This window comes from Cetorhinus maximus, chromosome 1 (genome assembly GCF_964194155.1).
Source record: "Cetorhinus maximus chromosome 1, sCetMax3.hap1.1, whole genome shotgun sequence".
Taxonomy (NCBI): domain Eukaryota; kingdom Metazoa; phylum Chordata; class Chondrichthyes; order Lamniformes; family Cetorhinidae; genus Cetorhinus; species Cetorhinus maximus.
The window spans coordinates 224,886,911-224,913,608 of record NC_135879.1 but is presented as its reverse complement, the minus strand read 5'-3'; the positions used below and the strand labels follow the sequence as shown (position 1 = coordinate 224,913,608).

At 43.9% G+C, this 26,698-nt stretch overlaps 1 protein-coding gene across 5 annotated transcripts in view; it reads left to right on the top strand.

Moving 5' to 3' along the window:
* ptpra (protein tyrosine phosphatase receptor type A) overlaps nt 1–26,698 on the top strand; it is a 333,338-nt gene that overhangs the window by 255,314 nt on the left and 51,326 nt on the right. For all 5 annotated transcript variants that reach the window (XM_078554083.1, XM_078554102.1, XM_078554109.1 and 2 more), the window contains 4 exons: nt 2,656–2,775; nt 4,170–4,336; nt 10,088–10,223; nt 20,966–21,115. In XM_078554083.1, coding sequence (XP_078410209.1) covers nt 2,656–2,775; nt 4,170–4,336; nt 10,088–10,223; nt 20,966–21,115 — 573 coding nt within the window. The remainder of the gene's footprint in view (nt 1–2,655; nt 2,776–4,169; nt 4,337–10,087; nt 10,224–20,965; nt 21,116–26,698) is intronic.

Genomic DNA, 26,698 nt, shown 5'->3' with positions numbered 1-26,698 from the left:
GCTCACAGGGGGGGGACACCGGTCTCAGCCTGGTTCAGGTGTAGATCGTCCCAACGGTACAGATTCCACTTTCCCCAGTATTGGTTCCAGTGCCCCACGAACCATCAGACTTTATTCCACATCAGACTTTGAGCTGCGCATTCATCTCCCTAATCTTATTTGTCCTATGTCAATTTGTACATGGCTCGGGTAATAATCCAGAGATTATGACCTTTGAGGTTCTGCTTCTTAATTTGGTGCCAAGCTCCCCATACTGACTATGCAGAACCTCCTTCTTTGTCTTGCCTATGTCATTGGTACCTACATGGTCTTCCCCCTCCCTCTGCAAGTTCCTCTACAACCCCAAGCGGATGTCCTGAACCCTGGCACAGGGTCGGCAGCACAGCCCTCCAGACTTGCGCTCTTTGCTGCAGAGAATGGCGTCAATCCCTCTGACTATACCGTCCCTTACTACCACTACACTCCTTGCTACTCCCCCTGCTTGGGTGACTTCCTGTACCATGTTGCCATGGTCAGTTAGCTCATCCACCCTGCAGCCTGCGGAGTCATCCAAACAAGCTGAAAAAATCTCAAACCTGTTGGATAATTGAAAAGGTCGAAACTCCTACAATACAGCCCTGTGGGTCTCCTTACCTGCCTCACTTGTTGTCACACCCTCTTGTGCTGACCAAATTAGAAGACCCTATCCTAAGGAATGTGTCCACCCCCTGGAATAAAGTGTCCAGGTACCTTTCCCCCTCCCTGATGTGCCACAGTGTCTGCAGCTTGGCCTCCAGCTCAATAACTCGGAGCCGAAGCTCCTGTAACCACAAACATTTACTGCAGATGTGTTTGCCCTGGATCACACTGGTATCCAGAAGCTCCCATTTCCTGCAATCGCACATCACCTGTCCTGCTATCTCCAATATATGTTAATTAATTAATAATTGCTAATTAGTTTATAAGTAATAAAGCCTACACCTCCCAGTAGATTTTAACACTGCCAGTAAACTTTATAATACTGATATAACTTACAGTTTCTAATAATACCAGTTACTGATTTACCTGCTCCTCCTGCACCGAAGTGGAAATCAAGTATTGGACGCTGCAAAAGTATAGAAGAAAATAACACCTCCTCCCTGCACTTCACCGAACTCCCCACTCAGCACACTTTACTTCTTGCTGTAAACCTTATCTAAAGTTCCTCTTTTCCCCCAATGCACTGAATTCCCACTTTGAACCAAATTCCCTATTATACTCACTCTGTCTGTCTCAGTCAGGCGAAGTCCCCCTCACTGACCCTGCGCTCTTACTGAATGGAAAGCTAGGTGAACCAATATTTCAAATGTTAATAAAAATGAAAAAGAAGATGACAAGTGGCAAGGCACACTACTAGCTATGTTCATTAATTTGTTAATCTAGTTCCAGTATTTAATGTCATTACTCGATAAATTTTAAAATAACATACTGAGTTGGCTGATGACTAGCATGTGGTTCAGAATAATGCCAACAGCACAGGCTTGATTCCTGTTCTCGCTGAGGTAGACTTGGGGCCTGTCTCCTTGCCCTGCCCCTGAGAGGAAGGCAATAACAAACCACCACTGACAAAAGCTGCCAAGAAAAACGGACCAGGATGATGCATCAGCAGACGGAGCCAATTACGATACCTTCGGGGCAGAGTGCTAATGGAATGGAATCAAAGCTCTGTCTCAGTTTACGCACCCACCTATTTTCTCCATAAGGAACATCCATCCACTTTTACTATAAGATAATGTAATTTAATGAGACGAAAATTTAAGGTAATGGGCATTGAAACAGGAAATGTGTACCCAATGGACAAGTATCCAAAATAGAAAAAGATACAATTTACATGCAACCATTTACCAAAAGTACCTGGTACCTATAAAGCTGTGGCGATGCAACATGTGGAAGGATATTTGCTCAAACAAGTCAGTTTGAACTTCTTGAAACTATTGATCAGGATTCTTTTAAATTCTGCATAGTTATGGGTATCCCACTTTTAAAAGTATAAATCGAAGAGAAAATGCTACAGAAATTATTCCAACTTTTAGGATTTTTCTAATTTTCCTCTTTTCACCCTCCTAACTGAACAGAAGTTGGAAGGTGCAGTTCCATTGGCAAAATCAAATCTCTAGACTTCATCGAAAGGACTCATTCTTCAAGTGTGGGTTTCCATATTGAGCAAATGGGATATTCAACCTTGGAGGGGATCACAGCTTAGTTTGACCTCGGGAATCACTGAACTTGATCAGAAATCAGTGGTCAGAAACTGGGCCACTATTGCAGAATTTGTTTTTGCCCTCTTGTGCCCAGAGAGTATTTATATATTCTGATTTTAATTCATAAAACTATAAAAAAGCTTTGAATGAATTAATCCACATCTTCATAGTGCTGAGTGTATGGATAATGGTCTAATTTGAATTTTTTTAGTATAATTCTCTGTCCTGAAGGAGCTGACTTACATCTTTCTGTGCATACCCTCTGATATGTGGCCCATAGCTATTCTTAATTTGCCAGCTCAGACAGTAAATTGGCAACTAATTGACCTGGTGACAATCAAAATAGAGCCTAACACACTTTTCAACTGTTGTTAAAGTAATAATCAGCATACTTTTGTTCCAAAATCTTGTCACCATAAATGCTGTTGTGTTCTAGTGCAAATGTGCCCAGTACTGGCCAGACCAGGGTTGTTGGACATATGGGAACATCCGAGTGTCTGTGGAAGACATGATGGTGCTGGTGGACTACACCATCCGTAAGTTCTGCATTCAGCAAGTAAGTCTTTTAAGTTTGTTGGTTCCATGTCAGATGTGAAAATATTCTTAAATTATTTTCAAATTGTTTCACTTGAGAGCTGTGTTTTCACTGACTGGAAAACATTTAGACACTGTTTTTAGTTGGTATTATATATAGAGTTCATGAAAATTTGGTTTGACATACAATATTAGAATAATTTATGCTGGTCACCAGATACTGGTTGTTCTTTCATCCCATAGAACCATAGACCATTTTCTGTGCTGCAAGACTGTATCGATGAATCATGCCTGAGCTAGCTCTTTGAAGGAGCCATCCAAATTGTTTCGACCCCCTGCCCTTTCCCCATAGCCCTGAAATTTTTTAACCCCTTCACTTAGCAATTCACATTGCATCTCCTCCAGCATCCTTTAAGGCAGTGCAGTTCAGATCATAACTTGATATGTATATAAAAAAAACCTCTATCTACCATCTACTTCTTTTGTCAATTATCTTAAATCTGTGTCCTCTGGTTGACAATATAAAGCGTTTAGTCGCAACAGATTCCCAGAAATTGTGTTTTCCATTGCACTTTTGTCTGTTTCAGTGGGAGGAGGATGCAGTTGTATATTTGCCTCTGGACTAGTAATCCAGATGCATGGACTAGCAACCCAAATAATATACATTTAAACATCCGATGATAATTGGTAAATCTTTACAAAAAACTAGTATTAGTAAAAGTGGCAATGAAACTTGTTTTAGGTTATTATAGAAAGCTAACTGGTTTACTAATATCCTTTTAGGGAAAGAAACCTGCCGTCCTCAGTCAGTCTGGCCAAATGTAACTAGTCTCTTAATTCACTTTTAACTGCCCTCGGAAGTAACCTAGCAAAGCACTCACTAGAAGAAAAAGCAACACTTCTGGGTAACTAGTGAATAAAATGTTGGCCTTCGGAGAACACCCATGCAAGAATGAAACTTCAAAGATTTAACAAAACTGAAGGAAGGCTCAAGTAGAATTTAAAAACCCAAGTTAATGTGCACTATTTTCTAAACTCCATAAAGACTGAGTCTTGATAAGTCACTATTTATTTAAGGCCTTATGCAACATATAAGACATAAGTAATTTTAATTGAGAACACTACTTCAGGGTAAAACAGGATGCCAGGACAAAAGGACATAGGTTAAAAGAAAAATATAGCAACAGCTTTTTTATGCAAAGAATGAGTAGCAGTTAACACGGTGTTTTCAGGCAGAATATGAGCCAGAAAATTTAGAACCTTTGAAGAGTCAGTTGAATGGTCTCAGAATAAATTTGTTTTTTTTTTAAATCCTGGGTGAATAAGATGAAATGGGCCAAATGGCCCTATTCATTGATATCTGTTGTGCACTCTTGTTAGTTTTCAGCAAATCATTTTCCTCTTCCATATCTATAGGTAGGAGATGTAATGAATAAGAAACCTCAGCGACTGGTTACACAGTTCCACTTTACCAGTTGGCCTGACTTTGGAGTTCCATTTACCCCAATTGGCATGCTCAAATTTCTAAAGAAGGTGAAGACCTGCAACCCATCCTTTGCAGGTGCCATTGTTGTGCATTGCAGGTCAGTATGTTTTTAAATTGGTGCTTGGTAGATTTCTGTATTGATGGTTGGAAAGGATTCACATAAGTTTAAATTTTCCTTCCTTCATTTCATGTCATGGTAGTGGAGTGGCAGTCATGGGAGCAATAAACAGTGCTAAGAGTTTTGTGCACAAATGTAGATAACATAAGGAAAACTGATTTAAAAAAAAGAAAATAATGGCTAGCATTTATGTAGCACTTTTCACAACCACCAGACATCTCAAAGTGCTTTATAACCAATTGAATACTTTTTGAAATGTCGTCACTGTGGAATTGTAAAAAATGTGGCATCCAGCAGTAGACATTTTGTTTTGGATTTTGCAAGCATGGGCTGTTTGGATGTGGTCTGTATTCTGCCTATTACAAATAACTGAAGGAACATGCTGTTTGATTCAATCAACCAATTGCTGGGATGTATTGATCTACGTACCTGACCTTCCACCAGCACTGAAATTCATACACTATGTTGCTCAATTGTGTGGTAGGCAGATATCTTTTTGGACTGAGGGCAACCTGTTATTGGAAAATATTTGCATAGCCACGTCATAGTAGCAGTGTGAAACGGCTTGCATAACATGTTGTCCAAATTCTTTCCAATACTTCGTCTTTTCAGGGTAATTTGAGGTGGGCAGGGTGCTTTTCAGAATCGGCGGCCTTTGGCCCATTTGTGAATTTGCACAATACACAGCGTACAATAATCAGGATTGCATCATCTTGCAGGATAGTTTTGATACACTTTATTTCTGCATCATGCTTGCAAGGTGAGCAAATGGCTAGGTCCCTATTTACAAGATTTCTGATAAGGCCAATCTTATAGCGTATGGATCTATATGAATCCCAATGGTGTATACTGACTGGTGAAGGTATGCCTGTGGTAGACAGTAGTGGAGAACACATTAACAGATTTCTCAACTAGTACGTCGAGGAAGGGAACATGTTAGACTGCTCCATTTCAAAAGTCTACTGTTTGATTTGATTCTGTGATTGGGCAGCACATGTTGAACAATCCTGAGTGTGCTAATATCTATACTACCAACCAATTTAAGATAGTAGAGCTTGTAACATGGCTCATTTACGCTTGCTAGAAGTGACACATGTTCATATGCAGAGAACAGTTCTCTGCAAACAAAAGGAATATGTTCAAGCCTTGAATCTTTTTTGAATTACCTAGGAACTTGGGGACCCTACAGTTCTCGTTGCTTTCTCCATGGCAACGCCTCAGCCATTCAGAGTTGACTTGCCAACCAATCAGCACTCTTTTCTACTGTAATGTAAATTGTTGTGATCATTTGAAATTTGGCCGCCTTGCATTTGTCCTGATGAGCGCAAGATGAAATTCTTCTCTTCATGTCTCTTCAGCAATATTAAAATCTTAAATTAAAATCTCAATAAGAGTGAGTAGACCAAAATTTCAATAGTCAATTTTAGGGATGGTGATTTGGTCGGAGGCCACCTTGCATATTTTTCTTTCTTCTCTACCTTGTGATCTGCTCATTTTTGGCCTGTAATAGGAATGAAGTTGCCCTTATACATTGGCCACCGACTTCTTGTGTTTGGCTTTATACTGATTTGGGAAAATAACTTCTGCATACACCAAATGGAAATAATCTTCTACACATGCTTTTTAATTTATATTTCTGAAAACTCAGCTTGGATTTTGATATCTCTTCTATTTTGCAACATGACCAGCATTACTTTTATCATTTGCTGTGGATGCTACTCTCATGTTTTATACAAACTGTATATTTTCAGTGGAAGGCTTCCAAGTATTAACTTATTTGTACACCTAATTTGGAAACTTGAACCAGTATTTTCTTGTCAGAAGAATTTTGTTTGGAAAAAAACATTCAGCAGAATGTTGCACGGGCTAAAGCTGCCACCTTGTGGAGATATGATACATTTAATTAGGAAACTTGAACCAGTACTTGTCAGGAGAATTTTGTTTAGAAACATTAGCAGAATATTGCCCGTGCCATAGCTGACGACTTGTGGAGCTTCAATATAGTTGTATATTTAGTGTAAAGGTTTAGTCAGTGCTGGAAGGTTTGATATTTCAAGAAATTCAAGTGTTGTAATCTCCCAAACCTATGTGCATCTTCCTGGCAACTGTCTGTTCTCCAATCCAGTTTCTGCTACAGCACCTAAACAGCAATAATCAAAGTTACAAATAACATTCCCAGGGATGGGAAATTTCCACTATTTGACAGGAATTCTGACTTGCATCACAGAATTCCGCCCTTTTAAATTTTTTTCAACCTCTGGCTGGCCGAGGAAGCTGTCTCTTTAATTCGCCATCTATTCTCGCCTGGTTTTGACTTCCAAATAATCCAATTACAGCCTGGTGACTCGCTTTCTGTGATTAGGAGATGTAGAGGCCATGCCCCCAGTAACTGCTGCTCCTATGTGCAGCCAGTAGGCCACCTCTGCTTCAGGAGTCGCTGCCACTGGCACAGGGCGGCTGGTTCTTCTCGCCCAATGAGAAGCCCTGTTACCAATGGAGCAACTTAGTCCTGACCCAACCACAGCCTACCACTCAGCTTTGGGCTCTGGCTCTAGCTGCAGGATGGAGGGAGGGAGATTCCAGCCGACTGTGATCTCAGCTGTACCCCACACTTGGCAGCCATCACTACTTTACACAGCCTCTGGCTCAGCCTACTTAGGACCCTGGCGCTATTCAAGTGACCAGTGGTGTAAGAGGTGGTGTTCCCGACCCACTGGTGTTTGAGCCCTCGGCACTCCTACCCCCGGGGCGGGGTGGCTCGCTCTTCCTCAACAATTCAGATCTAAGTAGCACCAGCTGAGGATAAGCTGCGGCTGCCCACTGACAGAGGCAGCAGCAGCGACTAGGAGCTGAGTCCTGGAAAGATGGAGGATTCCATGTGGGAGAGGGTAGAGAAGGAGGAGGGGATGAGGGAGTGGGGCTGTATGGGGTGGGAGGGAAGGATTGAGCTTGGGGGCTGGGTAAGGAGGGGAGGGCTTGAGTGGGGCACTTTGTGGAGAGGAAGGGAAAGTTTGAGTGGGTGAGGAGGGAGGGAGTGAGTGAGTGAGAGGGTGTTTGGGAAGAGGGGTACCTGAATGATTTTGTATGTGTGGCAGAGGAGGTTGGTTGGAACGAGAGGTTGATGATAGCACGTGTGAGTGTGTGGGGAGAAGGGCTTCACCGAGTCTTCTGTCACTTGAGAACATGGAGGGCTTGGCTGAAATGTACATCAGTACGTCAAATAAAAATGTTTTTAAAAGCACTTTAAAACACAGATTTTCATCTTTTATATGATGTATTGTTATATGTGATACAAGAACTTCAATAATTATATGCTGAATGTTACAATTGCTGCTATTTTGTTTGCGCTGGTGTCTAGTTTCAGGGTTTTTAATATATCTTTGTTCATGGGATGTGGGCATCACTGGCAAGGCCAGCCTTTTTACCCATCCCTAATTACCCTTGAGAAGGTAGTGGTAAATTAAATAGAATCACGTTGGAAGATAGCTCACAAAGCTCTGCATAGAACTTTGCTTAATTTTATATGTACACAATCCAACAAGGTCATGTTCTGTTGTTCATATGGACTTCATCTGTATTACATTGAATGCTGAAATGCTGAGGTTACTTTGGTGATTTTATGCAAATACATTGGTCCACACTCTTGACGGTAATTGAAGTTAAACAAAGGGAAAACTAATGTTTCAACCCACTTGAAGTCTAATAATTCCACCCATTTGAAGTGGCCTAGAAGTATTTGCCTTTCTCTACAGATCATAAGAAGTGCTATAATTACAAGATTCCTCAACACAAAATAATTACAGACCTTTTTGCCTTCGGCCACTCTCATCCCTGATCCTGACTGTGACCATCATTTATTATCCCTCCTCATCCTCCTTGATCTCTGCTGTAGCTGATTATGCCATCCTCCACTAACAGTTCTCTGTTGTCCAAATCAGTGAAACTGCTCCTGTCCAGATTCACACTCATTTCCAGTTGTAGCCAGAACTAAAAGCGATGGTTCCCCCTCCTGTTTCCACTCAGTAATTTCTGGAAACCCCTCAGGCTCTACCGTTGGGGCTACTGCTCTTCAATATCAAAGGCCTAGTCTTGGATGAGTAGCAATCTACTCCAATTAAACGCACAAGCCTTCATCTTCAGCCTATGCCACAAGTTACATGTCATTGCCACAATTCAGTCCCCAGGCTGGATGCAACCTCAGCATTCTACTTGACTCAAAGCTGAACCTCCAGCCTTGTAGCCTTTCTATCACAGAAACTGTCTCTTTCCACCTTCATAATATCAACTATCTCTGGTTCTCCCTTGGTCCATCTGCCACTGTCCATGTGTCTGTCTTATCCTAAATCAATTATTTCAATTCTGTCCAGGCTGACCTACCATTCTCCACTCCGTATAAACTTTAGTTCATCTAAAACTAGGTTTCCTATAAGTTACATTACTATATTATACCAGTAGCCACATATCAGAAGTACTTCATTGACTGTAAAGTGCTTTGAGAAGCATGGTGGTTGTGGAAAGTGCTATATAAATGCAAGCCTTTTTTATTATCCCGCTCACTCATTAACCCTGTTCTTGTTGAGTTAGATTGGTTTTTGGGCCCCCAACACCCCTAATTTAAAAATTTGTATCCTTGTGTTTAAATCCTTTCTTAGTTTCCCTGTCTGTAATCTTCTCCAGCCACAGAACCTCCTTTCCCCTCCCCTCCCCCTGAGCCCTGCTTCTCTAACTCTGGCCTCTTGTACCCCTCCTCCCTTTGCTCCACCACTGCCCACAAGGCCTAAACCACCTTGGTTCCATGGTCCATAATTCCCTCCCTAAACCTTTCTGCTATCCATCTCCCTGTGTCCTTAATACCCAATTCTTTTCTCAAGCCTTTGGTCATCCCTGCCTTACAGTTTTTTTTCTTTAGCTTAGTGTCCATTTTTCTTTGATTACACTTCAATGAATAACTTTTGGATATTTTTGTTAAAGGGGTTATATAAGTACAATTATTGTGTGGTAAATAATGTCATGAAATTCAATCAAACCAACTGTGATTAGTTAAAACTTTTATATTTCATTTTTTAAAATGCGCATTCCCCCCTTAGACTAAATTAGCCCCCATTGTACAAATGCTGGAACTTCTTGGAATTTCTTAGGATATATGTATCAAACTACATATTCAATATTATTGCTCAAACCTCTGGATAGCAAGGATTTGCTACCCTCAGAATTCCACTTCTACTGATCCCAGTACTTGTGCTTTGTTCCCAAAGAAATTCAATAACATTTAGGACTGAAATTGCAATCTAAAAGGGTCAGCACATCAGATAAATTCGTACAGCTTCTGGGTACGGTAATGCAGTGGAATAATGATCCAGATGTCTGGACAAAGAATTCAGAGAATGAAAATTCAAATTCCACCATGGCAATTAAGAATTTCATTTCGGTTTTTTATTTAAACCTGGACATTTTGAAAAAAGGCTGGTATCAGTGACCATGAAGCTGTCAAAAGAAACAACTGGCTGACCATTATCCTTTAGAAAAGGGAAATGTACCATCTTTACCCAGTCTGGCCTATATATGACTCCAATTCCATGCCACTCTTCACTGGCCTTTCAAATAGCCTAACAAACCACCCCACTCCTCGGGATGGGTGATAAATAATAGAGCTGACCATATCTGTGAACATTGTTTTCAAATCACTCCTTTGCATAATTTTCCAAGTTTAAAATTTTTTGAAATTTTCAGTGCTGGTGTTGGCCGTACAGGCACTTTCATCGTTATTGATGCCATGCTGGACATGATGCATGCAGAGAGGAAAGTGGATGTTTTTGGATTTGTGTCGCGGATTCGAGCTCAGCGATGTCAAATGGTGCAGACAGATGTAAGTCTGAAGTGTTACCACAATAACTTGGATTTTTAAAAAATTTTTTCATGGAGCCTGAGTGTCACTGGCAAGGACAACATTTGCTGCCCATCTCTAAAGTGGTGATGGAAATGTTGCAGTCCATATGGTGCAGGCATACTCACTATTATATACACTACTGGAAAGGGAATTGCAGGATTTTGACCCTGTGACAGTGAGGGAAGGCGACATAGTTCCAAGTCTAAATGATGTCTGACTTAGAAACATAGAAAATAGAAGCAGGAGTAGGTTATTCGACCCTTCAAGCCTGATCCGCCATTCAGTACGATCATGGCTGATCCTCTATCTCAACGCCATAATCCCGCACTCTCCCCATACCCATTGACGCCTTTAGAGTCTAGAAATCTATCTAATTCCTTCTTAAATATATTCAGTGACTTGGCCTCCACAGCCCCCTGTGGTAGAGAATTCCACAGGTTCACCACCCTCTGAGTGAAGACGTTTCTCCTCATCTCAGCCCTAAATGGTCTACCCTGTATCCTGAGATTGTGAGCCCTTGTTCTAGAACCCCAGCCAGAGGAAACATCATCTCTGCATCCAGTCTGTCCAGCCCTATCAGAATTTTATACGTTTCAATGAGATCCCTTCTCATTCTTCTAAATTCCAATGAATGCAGGCCTAGTCGGCCCAATCTCTCATCATACGACAATCCTGCTATCCCAGGAAACAGTCTGGTGAACCTTCGCTTCACTCCCTCTATGGCAAGTATCTCCTTCGGTAAGAAGACCAAAATTGCACACGCTACTCCAGGTGTGGTCTCATCAAGGCCCTATATAGACTTCCTTGCTCCTGTATTCAAGTTCTCTTGCAATGAAAGCCAACATACCATTGCCTTCTTAACTGCTTGCTGCATCTGGATGTTTGCTTTCAGTGATTGGTGTACAAGGACACCAAAGTCCCTTTGTACATCAACGTTTCCCAATCTGTTACCATTTAAATAATACTCTGCCAAAGTGGATAACTTCATACTTATCCATGTCATACTGCATCTGCCATGTATTTGCCCACTCACTCAACTTGTCTAAATTGCCTCAAAGCCTCTTAACATCCTCCTCACCACTCACATTCTCACAAGTTTCGTGTTATCAGCAAGCTTGGAAATATTAGATTTGGTTCCCTCATCCAAATCATTGATATATGTTGTGAATAGCTGGGGCCCAGGCACTGATCCCTGCAGTACCCCACTAGTAACCGCCTGCCATTCCAAAAAGACCCATTTATTCCTACTATAACAAAAATAAAAATACCTGGAAAAACTCAGCAGGTCTGACAGCATCTGCAGAGAGGAACACAGTTAACGTTTCGAGTCCATATGACACTTCAACAGAACTAAGGAAAAATAGAAGAGAGGTGAAACATAAGCTGGTTTAAGGGGAGGGGTGGGACAGGTAGAGCTGGATAGAGGGCCAGTGATAGGTGGAGATAACCAAAAGGACAAAGAGGTGTTGACGGTGGTGATATTATCTAAGGAATGTGCTAATAGATGACATTAAGGGTAGAAAGCAGGACAAGCAAGGTACAGATAGCCCTAGTGGGGGTGGGGTGGGGGCAAGGGATCGAAATAGGCAAAAAGGTAGAGATAAAACAATGGATAGAAATACAACCAACGCATCCACTAGTGCCACCTCCTTTAGTACCCTGGGATAAGACTTGGAGGGGAACTTGGAGGTCCAAAAAAAAAATAAAGAGGGAGAAAATAAACTTTGAGGGTAAACTAGCAAGTAATATAAAAACGGACAGTAAGAGTTTCTTTTAAATATACAAAAAGGAAGAGAGAGACCAAAGTGAACATAGGCCCTTAGGGAATGAAAAAACAAAAACAGAATTACCTGGAAAAACTCAGCAGGTCTGGCAGCATCGGTGGAGAAGAAATCAGTTAACGTTTCGAGTCTTCATGACCCTTCGGCAGAACTGAGTATAGTTAGGAGAAAGATGAAATATAAGCTGGTCTAAGGTGGCGGGGGGGAGAGAAGTTGAGGGTGTGGTGATTGTGGAGATAAGCAAGCAGTGAAAGGAGCAGATAATCAAAAGATGTCACAGACAGAAGGATCAAAGAGGTGTTGAAGGTGGTGATATTGTCTAAGAAAAGTGCTAATTAAGAATGGAAGACAGGATACTCAAGGTACAGCTCTAGTGGGGGTGGGGTGGAAAGACTAACAAAGTTTTAGTTTTAGATTTAAAAATAATGGAAATAGGTGGGAAAAGAAGAATCTATATAAATTATTGAAAAAAAAGGGAGGGGGGAGAAATGGGGTGGGGATGGGGGGAGGGGGAGTTTAAGATCTAAAGTTGTTGAATTCAATATTGAGCCCGGAAGGCTGTAAAGTGCCTAGTCGGAAGATGAGGTGCTGTTCCTCCAGTTTGCGTTGGGCTTCACTGGAACAATGCAGCAAGCCAAGGACAGACATGTGGGCAAGAGAACAGGGTGGAGTGTTAAAATGGCAAGCGACAGGGAGGTTTGGGTCTTTCTTGCGGACAGACCGTAGGTGTTCTGCAAAGCGGTCGCCCAGTTTGCGTTTGGCCTCTCCAATGTAGAGGAGACCGCATTGGGAGCAACGAATGCAGTAGACTAAGTTAGGGGAAATGCAAGTGAAATGCTGCTTCACTTGAATGGAGTGTTTTGGCCCTTGGACGGTGAGGAGAGAGGAAGTGAAGGGGCAGGTGTTGCATCTTCTGCGTGGGCATGGGGAGGTGCCATAGGTGGGAGTTGAGGAGTAGGGGGTGATGGAGGAGTGGACCAGGGTGTCCCGGAGGGAACGATCCCTACGGAATGCCGTCAGGGGGGGTGAAGGGAAGATGTGTTTGGTGGTGGCATCATGCTGGAGTTGGCGGAAATGGCGGAGGATGATCCTTTGAGTGCGGAGGCTGGTGGGGTGATAAGTGAGGACAAGGGGGACCCTATCATGTTTCTGGGAAGGAGGAGAAGGCGTGAGGGAGGATGCGCGGGATATGGGCCGGACATGGTTGAGGGCCCTGTCAACGACCGTGGGTGGAAAACCTCGGCTAAGGAAGAAGGAGGACATGTCAGAGGAGCTGTTTTTGAAGGTAGCGTCATCAGAACAGATGCGACGGAGGCGAAGGAACTGAGAGAATGGGATGGAGTCCTTACAGGAAGCGGGGTGTGAGGAGCTGTAGTCGAGGTAGCTGTGGGAGTCGGTAGGCTTGTAATGGATATTGGTGGACAGTCTATCATCAGAAATTAAAACAGAGAGGTCAAGGAAGGGAAGAGAAGTGTCAGAGACGGACCATGTGAAAATGATGGAGGGGTGGAGATTGGAAGCAAAATTAATAAATTTTTCCAGGTCCCGACGAGAGCATGAAGCAGCACCGAAAAGTAATCATCGATGTACCGGAGAAAGAGTTGTGGGAGGGGGCCGGAGTAGGACTGGAACAAGGAATGTTCCACATACCCCATAAAGAGACAGGCATAGCTGGGGCCCATGCGGGTACCCATAGCCACACCTTTTATTTGGAGGAAGTGAGAGGAGTTAAAGGAGAAATTGTTCAGTGTGAGAACAAGTTCAGCCAGACGGAGGAGAGTAGTGGTGGATGGGGATTGTTGGGGCCTCTGTTCAAGGAAGAAGCTAAGGGCCCTCAGACCATCCTGGTGGGGGATGGAGGTGTAGAGGGATTGGACATCCATGGTGAAGAGGAAGCGGTTGGGGCCAGGGAACTGGAAATTGTTGATGTGACGTAAGGTGTCAGAGGAATCACGGATGTAGGTGGGAAGGGACTGGACAAGGGGAGAGAGAAGGGAGTCAAGATAACGAGAAATGAGTTCCGTGGGGCAGGAACAGGCTGACACGATCGGTCTGCCAGGACAGTTCTGTTTGTGCATTTTGGGTAGGAGGTAGAAGCGGGCAGTAGAGGTTGGGCGACTATCAAGTTGGAAGCTGTGGGAGGAAGATCTCCAGAGGAGATGAGGTCAGTGACAGTCCTGGAAACAATGGCTTGATGTTCTGTGGTGGGGTCATGGTCCAGGGAGAGGTAGGAGGGAGTGTCTGCGAGTTGACGCTCAGCCTCCGCGAGGTAGAGGTCAATGCGCCAGACAACAACAGTACCACCCTTGTCAGCGGGTTTGATGACAATGTTGGGGTTGGACCTGAGAGAACGGAGTGCAGTGAGTTCAGAGAAAGACAGATTAGAATGGGTGAGAGGAGCAGAGAAATTGAGACGGCTAATGTCATGCCGACAGTTCTCAATGAAAAGATCAAGAGAAGGTAAGAATCCAGAGGGAGGGGTCCAGGTGGAGGGAGAATATTGGAGGTGGGTAAAAGGATCCGTTGAACGGGGAGAGGACTCCTGCCCAAAGAAGTGAGCACGGAGACGAAGACGGCGGAAGCATCATGCCGAGCCCGAAATTCATTGAGATGAGGGCGTAAGGGTATGAAACTAAGTCCTTTGCTGAGCACTGAACGTTCAGCATCGGAGAGGGGAAGGTCAGGGGGTACAGTGAATACGCGGCTGGGGCTGGGATTGGAAGATGGGGTGGGGACGGAGGGACAAGCAGGGGTGGAGGGTCCCAGATGGGTGTTGGTGTCGATGAGTTGTTGGAGCTTGCGTTCCTTAGCACTTGAGAGAAAGAGAAAAAGTTTCTTGTTGAGGCGACGGATGAGGCGAAGAATAAAATGAAACTGGTGGCACGCGCAGCTTTGAAAAAGGGTGCGGCGGTGCTGCTGGAGGGAGAGGTCGAATGTGTTCATATGGCGGCGCATGGCACTGAGTGTGGATCTCAGAATGCGACGGGAACAGCAGTCCGAGAAACGTTTTATGTCCCGGAGATACCTGTAATCCTGGGTGGGTTCGAAACAAGAGGGATGGAATTTCAGTTGAAATCCACGTGGGGTGAGTCGGAGACGGAGACAGTCACTGAGAAAGGAGATATGGCTGTGAAAGCGGGTTTTAGTAAACACCTTGTCAAACACCAGGAGAGAAATGGAAAGCTTTTAGCTTTTTGTCTTTATCCCTTAGGGAATGAGGCTGGGGAAATAATAATGGGGAAACAGGAAATGGCAGAGGAGTTGAATAAATACTTTGCGTCAGTCTTCATGGTAGAAGATACTAATAGCATTCCAAAAATACTAAATAATTAAGGGGCAAAAGGAGGGAAGGAAATAAGTACAATAACTATCACAAAAGAAAAAGTACTAGGGAAACTAATGGGGCTAAAGGCCGATAAGTCCCCTGGACCTGATAGGTTGCATCCTCAGATATTAAAGGAAGTAGCTACAGAGATAGTGGATGCACTGGTAGTAATCTTCCAAGAATCCTTAGATACTGGAAAAGTCCCAGAGGATTGGAGGACGGTCAATGTAACAATCTTATTCAAAAAGGGAGGGAGACAAAAAACAGGCAACTATAGGCCAGTTAGCTTAACATCTGTCATTGGGAAAATGTTGGGAGTCTATTATAAAGGATGTAATAGAGCATTTAGAAATACATAATCTAATCAAACAGAGTCAGCATGACTTCATGAAGTGGAAATCATGCCTAACAAATTTATTAGAATTCTTTGAGGAGGTAACAAGCAGGATAGATAAAGGGGAACCAGGGGACATAAAATATTTGGATTTCCAAAAGGCGTTTGATCAGGTACCGCACATCCGGCTACTTCATAAGAGCCCATGGTTTTGGGGGTAGTATATTAGCATGGATAGAGGATTGGTTAACTAAGAGAAGACAGAGTTGGGATAAGGGGGACGTTTTCAAGATGACAACCTGTAACTAGTGGAGCGCCACAGGGATCAGTGCTGGAGCCTTAATTATCTACAATATATATTAATGACTTAGATGAGGGAAGTGAATGTACCATCACCAAATTTGCGGATGACACAAAAATAGGTGGGAAGGCAAGTGGTGAGGATGACACAGGAGTCTACAGAGGGGGATATAGACAAGTTAAGTGAGTGGGGAAAAAACTTGGCCGATGAAATATTATGTTGGAAAAGGGGAGGTTATGCACTTTGGCAGGAAGAATAGAGGAGCTGAATATTATTTAAATGGAGAAAGACTGCAGGAGGCTGCAACACAGGAATTTGGGAGTCCTTGTGCATGAATCCCAAAAAGCTAACATACAAGTTCAGCAGGTAATAGGGAAGACAAATGGAATGTTGGCCTTTATTTCAACGGGAATGGAGTATAAAAATAGGGAAGTTTTGCTAAAACTATACAAGGCACTAGTTCGACCACACCTAGAATACTGTGAACAGTTTTGGTCCCCGCACCTAAGGAAAGATTTACTAGCATTGGAGGCAGTCCAGAGAAGGTTCATTAGGTTGATCTTGAGTATGGAGGGATTTTCTTATGAGGAGAGATTGAGTAGGTTGGGCCTGTACTCATTGGAATTTAGAAGGATGAGAGGCGATCTTATTGAAACATATAAGATTCTTCGGGAGCTTGACAGGGTAGATGCTGAGAGGTTGTTTCCCACTGTGGGAGAGTCTAGGACCAGAGGGCTTAATCTCAGAGTAAGGGGACGCCCATTTAAAACAAAGATGTGGAGGAATATTTTCTTTGAGGGCAGTCAATCTGTGGAATTCTTTACCGCAGAGGGCTGTAGAGGCTGGGTTAAGTGTATTCAAGGCTGAGATAGACAGATTTTTAATCAGCAAGGGAATCAAGGGTTATGGGGAAAAGGTAAGAAAGTGGAGTTGAGGATTATCAGATCAGCCATGATCCCATTGAATGGCGGAGCAGACCTGATGGGCTGAATGGCCTACTTCTGCTGCTATATCTTATGGCCTTATGGTAGTGATCTTGTGCGTTTGATGTCCTTGTCCTTCTAGATAGTAGAAATGGCAGGTTTGGAACTTTCTGTCGAAGGAGCCTTGGTGAGTTGCTGCAGTGCATCTTGTATATGATACACGCTGCTGCTGTGCTTTGGTAGTGGAGGGAGTGAATGTTTAAATTGGTGGATGGGGTGCTGATCGAGCAGCTGCTTTGTCCCGGATGGTGTCAAGCTTCTTGAGTGTTGTTGGAGCCGCATTCGCCAGGCAAGTGGAGAATATTCCGTCACACTCCTGCTTGTGCCTTTTAGATGGTGGACAGGCTTTGGGGAGTCAGGAGGTGAATTACTCTCCTCAGAATCCCCAGTCTCTGACCTATCTTGTAGCCACGATATTTATATGGCTGATCCAATTCAGTTTCTGGTCAACAGTAACCCTCCAGGGTGCTTTCAATGATTATAGAGAATGCTTCACATGCCAAAAGATGTACTTCACAATAAAGAGGAATGAGATAAGTTGGATGCTAAAAACTGGAAAAAAAGGCGGACAATGGATAGGCTAGAGAAGGGAATGGGAGGCACATTCAAAAAAACATGGTTTGAAAGTGAAGAGAACGGTGACAAGACAGTGGAAACCAGGTAGTTAAATCCAGAGGAAGGAGCATAGAGGGCTGTGAATGCACCCATTGGTGGAGCAGAGAGAGCCTTGGATTGTCAAATGTTTGGTATTGGAGGAGGTCTAAGAGAGGCACATAAGGAGGGAGATCACTAAGATCGGATAGGGTGTGGAGATATGGAGAGATTTGTAAACAAAAACGAGGAATTCTGAAGTCAACATGCTGGGGAAGTTTGTAGAGGTCAAATGTGTCAGGACTGTGGAATTCAGTGCATATCTTTACCTGCATTAATATTTTGCGTGAATTGGGTCTTATGGAAGATTGACATGTGTTTTAATTTTAAGTGCTTTAGTGAGTAAATCTCAAGGTAAATAACTATATTACAATAGAAAGAGACAGAGGGGTACTAGGCACAGAGAATTTTGGAGGTGAAGGAAAATGATCTTGGTGTAGCAGTAAATTTGGGGAGAAAGCTGAGTTTGGGTTAGAGTCAGGTGCCAAAATTCCAAGCTTCTTGATTCAGCTTGAGATATTAGCTAAAAAGATTCATTAAGGATGAAAAATTTCTGCAGTTTGGCAGACTTTTGGACAATTGAATTTCGTCCTTCTCATTTCTTTTCCAACCTCCGCCTCCCCTCAGCTGCTGCCTTCAATGCCACAAAAGCTCTGAGGAGAGACTCTCAAAGTCTGGGAAATCTCTGCCAATAGCGAGGCTGGGATTAGGCTTGTGGGAGCTGTCACTCATCCATCGGGATGGCATGCTCTGTTGCTGACTGCTTGTGGGACTGTGGGGTTCAGCAGGCTTGGGGGGATGGTGTATGGGGAACAGTAAAGCCCGTTTCAGCAACTGGGGGGAGGGGGGGAAGCAGTGGAGCCCGAGTCTTGATGGACGGAGGCAGTGGATCCTGAGTCTCAGGGCTCGGCAGACCAGGTTGAGTGAGTGAGTAGGGGAAGGAGGTTTGGGAAGAGGGACTACAGAGTGAGAAATTGGAGCAGGGTGTTTAGGAAGAGGAGCTGCTGAGTGTGTGGCGGGGTGAGCGGGGTTTGGTAAGAGGTCTGAGGGGTGTTGGGGAGATGGGCTGCTGAGTGGGAGAGGGGTTGGTGTGTGGAAAAGGGGGCTAGGAAGAGTGTGCGCACTGGTGGGGAGAGGGGCTCCACTGAATCTTCTGTCACCAGGGTATGTGGAGAGCTAGGCTGAAACCTACATGAATGCATTAAATATACAATAATATTTTTGCACAGTACTTTAAAAATATGGATTTTCATATTTTCATGATGTCTTATTCAATGTTGATCTCTAATAAATGAACTTTAAATATATACTGAGTGTTAGTTACTATGCTGATACATTGCTGTTTTGTTTTTGCTGGGGTCTAGAGTCATGTTAATTTTCAAGAGTTGGTGTTTTTATATATTCTTTCTTGGGAAGTGACCATTGCTGGCAAGGCCAGCATTTGTTACCTATCCCGAATTGCCCTTTAGAATGGTGTTGGTGAATTAAAATGAAGTCACATTGGAAAATAATTTGTGAGGCACTGCCATAGTTCTTTGCTTCAATCCTGGAAGATCATACACAAATACGAAATAGGAGCAGAAGTAGCCCATTTGACCCCTCAAGTCTGCTTCGCCATTTATTAAGATCATGGTTGATTTGTTTGTTTGTGTTTCAAATTCCACATTCCCATCTACCCCCGGTAACTTTAGATTCTTGTTAGGCAAGAGAATCAATCTACCCCAGCCTTAAAAATATTCAATGACCCCGCCTCCACCACCTTCTGAGGCAGAGAGTTCCAAAGATGCACAACCCTCAGAGAAAAAATTTCTCCCCATCTCTGTCCTAGAAGGGCAACCCCTAATCTTAAAACTGTGCCCCCTAGTTCTGGACTCACCCACAAGAGGAAGCATCATTCCCACGTCCACCTTGTCAATACCATTCAGGATCTGAAACACTTCAATCAAGTCACCCCTCACTCTTCTAAGCTCCAGTGGAAAAAGCCCAGTCTTTCTAACCTTTCCTCATAAGACAACCGCTCATTCCAGTTATCAATCTAGCAAACTTGCTCTGAACTGTCTCCAATGCATGGACATCCTTCCTTAAATAAGGAGACCAAAACTACGCACACTATTTGAGATGTGCCCTGTATAACTGAAGCATAACATGCATACTTTTATGTTCAATTCCCCTGGTAATAAAGGATAGCATTCCATTTGCCGCCTTAATCACTTGCTGTACCTGCATACTAACTTTTTGTGACTCTGAAACTGGAGTCAATTGGAATCGGGGGGAAAACTCTCCACTGGTTGGAGTCATACCCAGCACAAAGGAAGATGGTTGTGGTTCTTGGAGGTCAGTCATCTCAGCTCCAGGATATCAGCGCAGGAATTCCTCTGGACAGTGTCCTCGGCCCAACCATCTTCAGCTGCTTCATCAATGACCTCCCTTCCATCACAAGGTCAGAAGTGGGGATGTTCTCTGATGATTGCACAATGTTCACCATTCGCGACTCCTCAGATACCGGAGCAGTCCATGTCCAAATGCAGCAAGACCTGGACAATATCCAGGCTTGGGCTGACAAGTGGCAAGTAACATTCGTCCTACACAAGTGTCAGACAATGACCATCTCCAACAAGAGAGAATCCAATCATCGCCCAATGGCATTACCATCACTGAATCCTCCACAATCAACATCCTGGGGGTTACCATTGACCAGAAACTGAACTGGGCTAGCCATATAAATACTGTGGTTACAAAAGCAGGTCAGAGGCTAGGAATCGTGCGACGAATAACTCGCCTCCTGACTCCCCAAAGCCTGTCCACCATCTACAAGGCACAAGTCAGGAGTGTGATGGAACACTCCCCACTTGCCTAGATGAGTGCAGCTTCCAAACCCATGACCACTACCACCTAGAATGACAAGGGCAGCAGATGGATGGGAACACCACCACCTGGAGGCTCCCCTCCAAGTCACTCACCATCGTGACTTGGAAATATATCGCTGTTCCTTCACTGTCGCTGGAATCCTGGAACTCCCTCCCTAACGGCACTGTGGGTGTACCTACACCACATGGACTGCAGCGGTTCAAGAAGGCAGCTCACCACCACCACCTCAAGGGCAACTAGGGATGAGCAGTAAATGCTGGCCCAGCCAGCGAAGCCCACATCCCGTGAATGAATAAGAAAAAAACTACAGATCATAAGTGCTATAATTACATGATTTCCTGTCACAAAATGTTTTCAGACCTTTTTGTCTTGGCCACTCTCGCCTGCGGATTCATGGACTTGAGGCAGGAAGATTGGATTACATCCGTTTTTCCAATATTTGGCTGATGGAAGTAAACTTGTTGCTGTTCCATTGTAGATGCAATACGTGTTTATCTATCAAGCACTGTTGGAGCATTATTTATATGGGGACACAGAGCTGGAAGTGACGTCACTTGAAAGCCACTTGCAGAAACTTTACAACAGAGTATCTGGATCAGGTTGCAGTGGTCTGGAGGAAGAGTTCAAGGTGAGACACTTGTCAATTTATTAAACTAAAAATCTATTACACTAAAAGTCTTCCATTCTTTTAATGCTTTTTTAAAAGAACTTAAATCTTAATTTGTGACACAGATACTGTACTCAAGGGTTGACCGTTGATTAAATCAATCCAGCCTTTCAGAGGTTTACAAACAAAACTTTGTAGCATCATTGGACTTGATCTACTAGGGAGCAGTGATAAATTAAGCTTTGAAATTATTTATTTGGGTCACATTATGAAGTCTAGTCAGGATGGAAGGCTGCATTAACTCATATTTTTCCAATGGAAAGAAATTATTTAAAATTTTTGTTTTTGTGAAACACTATATGGTACACAGCTTCCTGTTTGAAAACAAAAAATGCTGGAAAAACTCAGGTCTTACATCAATGACTCTTCTTCAGAGCTTCTTTTTATCGTGTCCACGGACAGTCTATACATGGCCCAACCAGAACTGGACACATTTTTGGGCCTTGTTGTTGAATTCAGCAAGATCTGCAACAGTGCAGGGTTCCTCTAGTGATAGGCATTGCAGGAGATGTTGCATAGTCTGTGGCTCAGTTCCACATTCACAAGTTGTCGGGTTCAAGTTCTCTTCAGACCTGAAGAGAAGTAGAAAGTGATGGAATTTATACTGTTTAAGTGGGGTGGAGCAGGTAAAGCAGGATAGAAGGTCAGCAATAGGCGGAGGATAAGGAGAGAGGGTGGTGGGAATCTGGAACTCACAGCCTGGAAGAGTGGTAGAGGCAGAAACCCACATAACATTTAAGAAGTATTTGGATGTGCACTTGCGATGCCATGGCATACAAGGCTATGGGCCTAGTGCTGGAAAATGGGATTAGAATAGTTAGGCACTTGTTTGACCGGCACAGACTCGATAGGCCGAAGGGCCTTTTTCTGTGCTGTTGACCTCTATGACTCTATAGATTGACAAAGATGTCATGGACACAAAACAAAGGGAGTGTTAATGGTAGTGGTAAGGGCTGAAGAAGGTGCTGATAGTAGCATAAAGATAAGAAAGCAGAATGCGTGAATAGCAGAACCAGGGGTCAGCAGTTTGTGAAATAATAACTTAGAAACAAGTGACACATGGCTCTTTTGGGGGTGGGGTGGGGGGGAGGACACGGTGGTTGGGGAAAAAGGATAGAAATGGGATAAAAAGGGGGTTAAAACAATGAATAAAAAATAAGTATATTTTTTTTTAATTTAAAAAGGGATTAAAAAAGGGGTGAAGATGGAGGAGAGAGTTCATGGTTCGAAGTTGTTGAACTCAATGTTAAGTCCAGAAGGCTGTCAAGTGCCTAGTCGGAAGATGAGGTGCTGTTTCTCCAGTTTGCGTTGGGCTTCACTGGAACATTTCAGCTGGCCTAGGACAGACATGTGGGCATGAGAGCAGGATGGGGTGTTGAAATGGCAAGTGACAGGAAGGTCTGGGTCATGCTGGCGGACTGACTGAAGGTGTTCTGCAAAGCGGCCACCCAGCCTGCGTTTAGACTTCCCAATGTAGAGGAAACCGTATTGGGAGCAGCGAATACAGTAGACCAAATTGAAGGAAGTGTAAATGAAGCCCTGCCTCACCTGAAAGGAGTGTTTGGACACTTGGATAGTGAGGAGGTAAGGGACCAGGTGTTGCACCTTCTGCGATTGCATGGGAAGGTGCTGTGGGAAGAGGATGAGGTGTTAGGGGTGATGGAGAAGTGGACCAGGGTGTCCCGGAGGGAACAGTCCCTACGGAATGCTGACGAGGGGTGAGGGGAAGATGTGTTTGGTGGTGGCAGCATGCTGGAGTTGGCATAAATGGCGGAGGATGGTCGTTTGAATGCAGAGGCTGGTGGGGTGAAACGTGAGGACAAGGGGGACCCTATTATGGTTCTGGGAGGGAGGGGGAGGTGTGAGGGCAGAGGCACGGGAGATGGGATGGACATGGACCCCACAAATGCTGTCAGACCTGCTGCGTTTTTCCAGCATTTTCTGTTTTTATTTCAGATTTCTAGCATCCACAGTATTTTGCTTTTAACTTCCTGATTGAGTTTATCATCTTTATCTATTTTCTGTTAAGGTGTTGCATGCTCACTATCATCCCCTAACATTTCTTCCTGCTGTTTTCTTACAAAAGAGCAGCTAAATTCTGAAGAAAAGCAAAATGCTCTGTTTCTAATCTGTAGAACTGCCAGAATGATTACAGCCCCAATTGGAAAGCTAGCCATTGTACTCGGGTACTTTTTTTACTACAAAGTTTTGCCTATGCATATGGTATTTGAAGTCCATGCACTAAAGCCTTTTTGAATCATTGCAGGTGATCATGAAAAAGGTTTCTACCTGACCCATTTAAATTATCACTGGTCATTTATATGATCTTTTTCTTTAATATATTAGATATTTCAGTGAGTGCAAACTCTGCATAATAGCTACCATTTAGTCTTTAAATACTTCCCAACTAAATATTGGGAAGATTGAAACCATTGTCTTCATTCGCTGACATTAACTCTGTTCCCTAGCCACTGACTCCAGCCCTCACTAGCAAATGTCTGAGGTTGAATCAAACTGTTCACAATTTTGGTGTCATATTTAACCCCAAAGGTGAACTCCCCATAACACACCTCATGCCTTCACTAACACTATTTCCACCTCTATATTGTTGCCTGACTCCCCCTTATCCATGCCTTTGTTACCTCCAGACTTAACAATTCTAATGGACCCCTGGTTGGCCTTCCTAACTTACACTAAGTCACATTCACCTCTCATTGTTGTGTTCGCTATCTGACTGCTGTTATCAGGTCATCCTTATTTTCAAACCATTCCCTGGCCTTTCCCCTCCCTATCTCTGATCTCTCCCAGCCCTGCAACCTTCAGATATCTGTGTTGCTCCAATTCTGGCCTTTTGAACATCTCTGATTTTAATTCTTCTTGGGCAGTCCCTGGGGATCAAGGATGACTTGCTTTCACCCCAGCTCGATGGCTTCTGAGATGGCTGATATGGGGCAGGTGGTGCTTGGAGGGTCAGGTAAATGAGTTATTTGGAGGTTTGTGAGCTCTCTCCGACACCTCAACTTTGCCTCTGCATTTATCCGATGATGTCTCTTTTGGTGCGTTTCGGTGTGATGTTTTCGGTGCGTTGCCAAATGAACCTTCTCTATTTTCATTGGTCACAACCCATGAGTCAGGGGGGATTTTTGATCTTTTCTGGGATGCTTTGAGGACATCCTTAAAGCGTTTCCATTGTCCTGCTAGGAGTCGCCTACTACAACCGAGTTCCTAGTAGAGCAGTTGCTTCAGGAGTCTGGTGTCAGACATACATTCAATATGTTCCACCCAGCGGAACTGGTTTTGTAATTGGTGACTCAGTGCTGAGCATGATGATTTGGGAGAGAATGCTACTGTTGGACTGCCTTATTTGCCATCAGTTTTGGAGAATCTTGCGAAGCACTTCTGGTGGTACTTTTCCAGTTCTTTGAGATGCCTGCTGTAGGTTGATGAAGTCTCCGAAGCATATAGGAGTGTGGGGATCACTGCTGCCTGGTAAACCATGACCTTAGTTTCAGTTTGAGTTCCTGGTCCTCCAATACGCTTTTCCTCAGCCAAAGGCTGAGCTGGCACACAGGAGGTAATGATGAATATTGTCATTTATGTCTGCCTTCTTCGAAATGAGCCTCTCAAGATAAGGAAAACGGTCCACATTTTCCAGGATCTCACTGTTGACCTTGATTGGGGGCAGGTTGTGCTGTGGGAGCTGGTTGGAAGAGGATCTTAGTTTTTCAGGTGTTCCGTGAAAGGCCCATTTTGTATATGCCTCAGAGGGGGAGTCAAAAATGACCTGGAGCTCATTTACTGAGTGTGCATGCACACAATTGTCATCTACACACAGGATCTCGATAAATGAAGTTTTTTTAATTTTTTTTAAATTCATTCACAGGATGTGGGCTTCGCTGGCTGGGCCAGCATTTATAGCCCATCCCTAATTGCCCTTGAGAAGGTGGTGGTGTGTTGCCTTCTTGAACAGCTGCAGTCCATGTGGTTTAAGTACACCCACAGTGCTGTTAGGGTGGGAGTTCCAGGATTTTGATCCAGCGATAGTGAAGGAACTACGATATATTTCCAAGTCAGGATGATGAGTGGCTTGGAGGGGAACTTCAGGTGGTGGTGTTCCCATCTATCTGCTGCCCTTGTCCTTCTAGATGGTATTGGTCATGAGTTTGGAAGATGCTGTCGAAGGAGCCTTGGTGAACTCCTGTAGTGCATCTTGTGGTACACAGTGCTGCATGTGTGTCGGTTGTGGTGGAGGGAGTGAATGTTTATGGATATGGTGCTAATCAAGCGAGCTGCTTTGTCCTGGACGGTGTCATGCTTCTTGAGTGTTGTGGGAGCTGCATTCATCCAGGCAAGCGGGGAGTATTCCATCACACTCCTGACTTGTGCATTGTAGACAGGCTTTGGGGAGTCAGGAGGTGAGTTATTCATCGCAGGATTCCTAGCCTCTGACCTGCTCTTGTAACCACAGTATTTATATGGCTAGCCCAGTTAAGTTTTTGGTCAATGGGAACACCCAGGATGTTGATATGGGGGATTCAGTGATGATAATGCCATTGAACATCAAGGGGCAATGGTTGGATTCTCTCTTGTTGGAGATGGTCATTGCCTGACACTTGTGTGGCGCGAATGTTACTTGGCACTTCTCAGCCCAAGCCTGGATATTGTGCAGGTCTTGCTGCATTTGGACATGGACTGCTTCAATATCTGTGAAATCGCGAATGGTGCTGAACATCATGCAGCCATCAGTGAACATGCCCGCTTCTGACCTTATGATGGAAGGAAGGTCATTGGTGAAGCAACTGAAGATGGTTGGACCGAGGACACTACCCAGAGGAACTCCTGAGCTGATGTCCAGGAGGTGAGATGACTGACCTCCAACAACCACAACGATCTTCCCTTGTGCTAGGTATGACTCCAACCAGCGGAGAGTTTTCCCCCTGATTCCCATGGTCTCCAGTTTTGCTAGGGCTCCTTGATGCCACACTCTGTCAAATGTGGACTTAATGTTCAAGAGTAATCACTCTCACCTCACCTTGGGAGTTCAGTTCTTTTGTCCATGTTTGAACTAAGGCTGTAACGAGATCAGGAACTGATGGCCCTGGTGAAACCCAAATTGGGCGTCAGTGAGCAGCTAATTGAGTTCAAGTCATTTTGGTTTTGGATTGAAGGCAGTGTAGCTTGAACAGTTTGCTGTCTGAAGGTGAGGTGCAGTATTGCAGCAAGGAAGATGGACAAGAGGGTTGGTGCAATGACATGGCTTTGTTTGATCCCAGTCTTGACTGAGATAGGATCTGGGATAGTCCCGTTGGTGAGGATCACAGCTTGCATGTCATCGTGGAGAAGGTGGAGGGTGGCATCAAATTTCTGAGAGCTGCTAAATTTGTGGAGGATACTCCATAATCCTTCACAGTTGACAAAGTAAAAGGCTTTTGTGAGGTCGAGAAAGGCCATGTACAGCAGTTGGTGTTTCTTGATTTGTCTTGGATTTGCCGTGCTGGGAAGATCATGTCTGTGGTGCCTTTGAATTGGTGAAAACCAGACTCT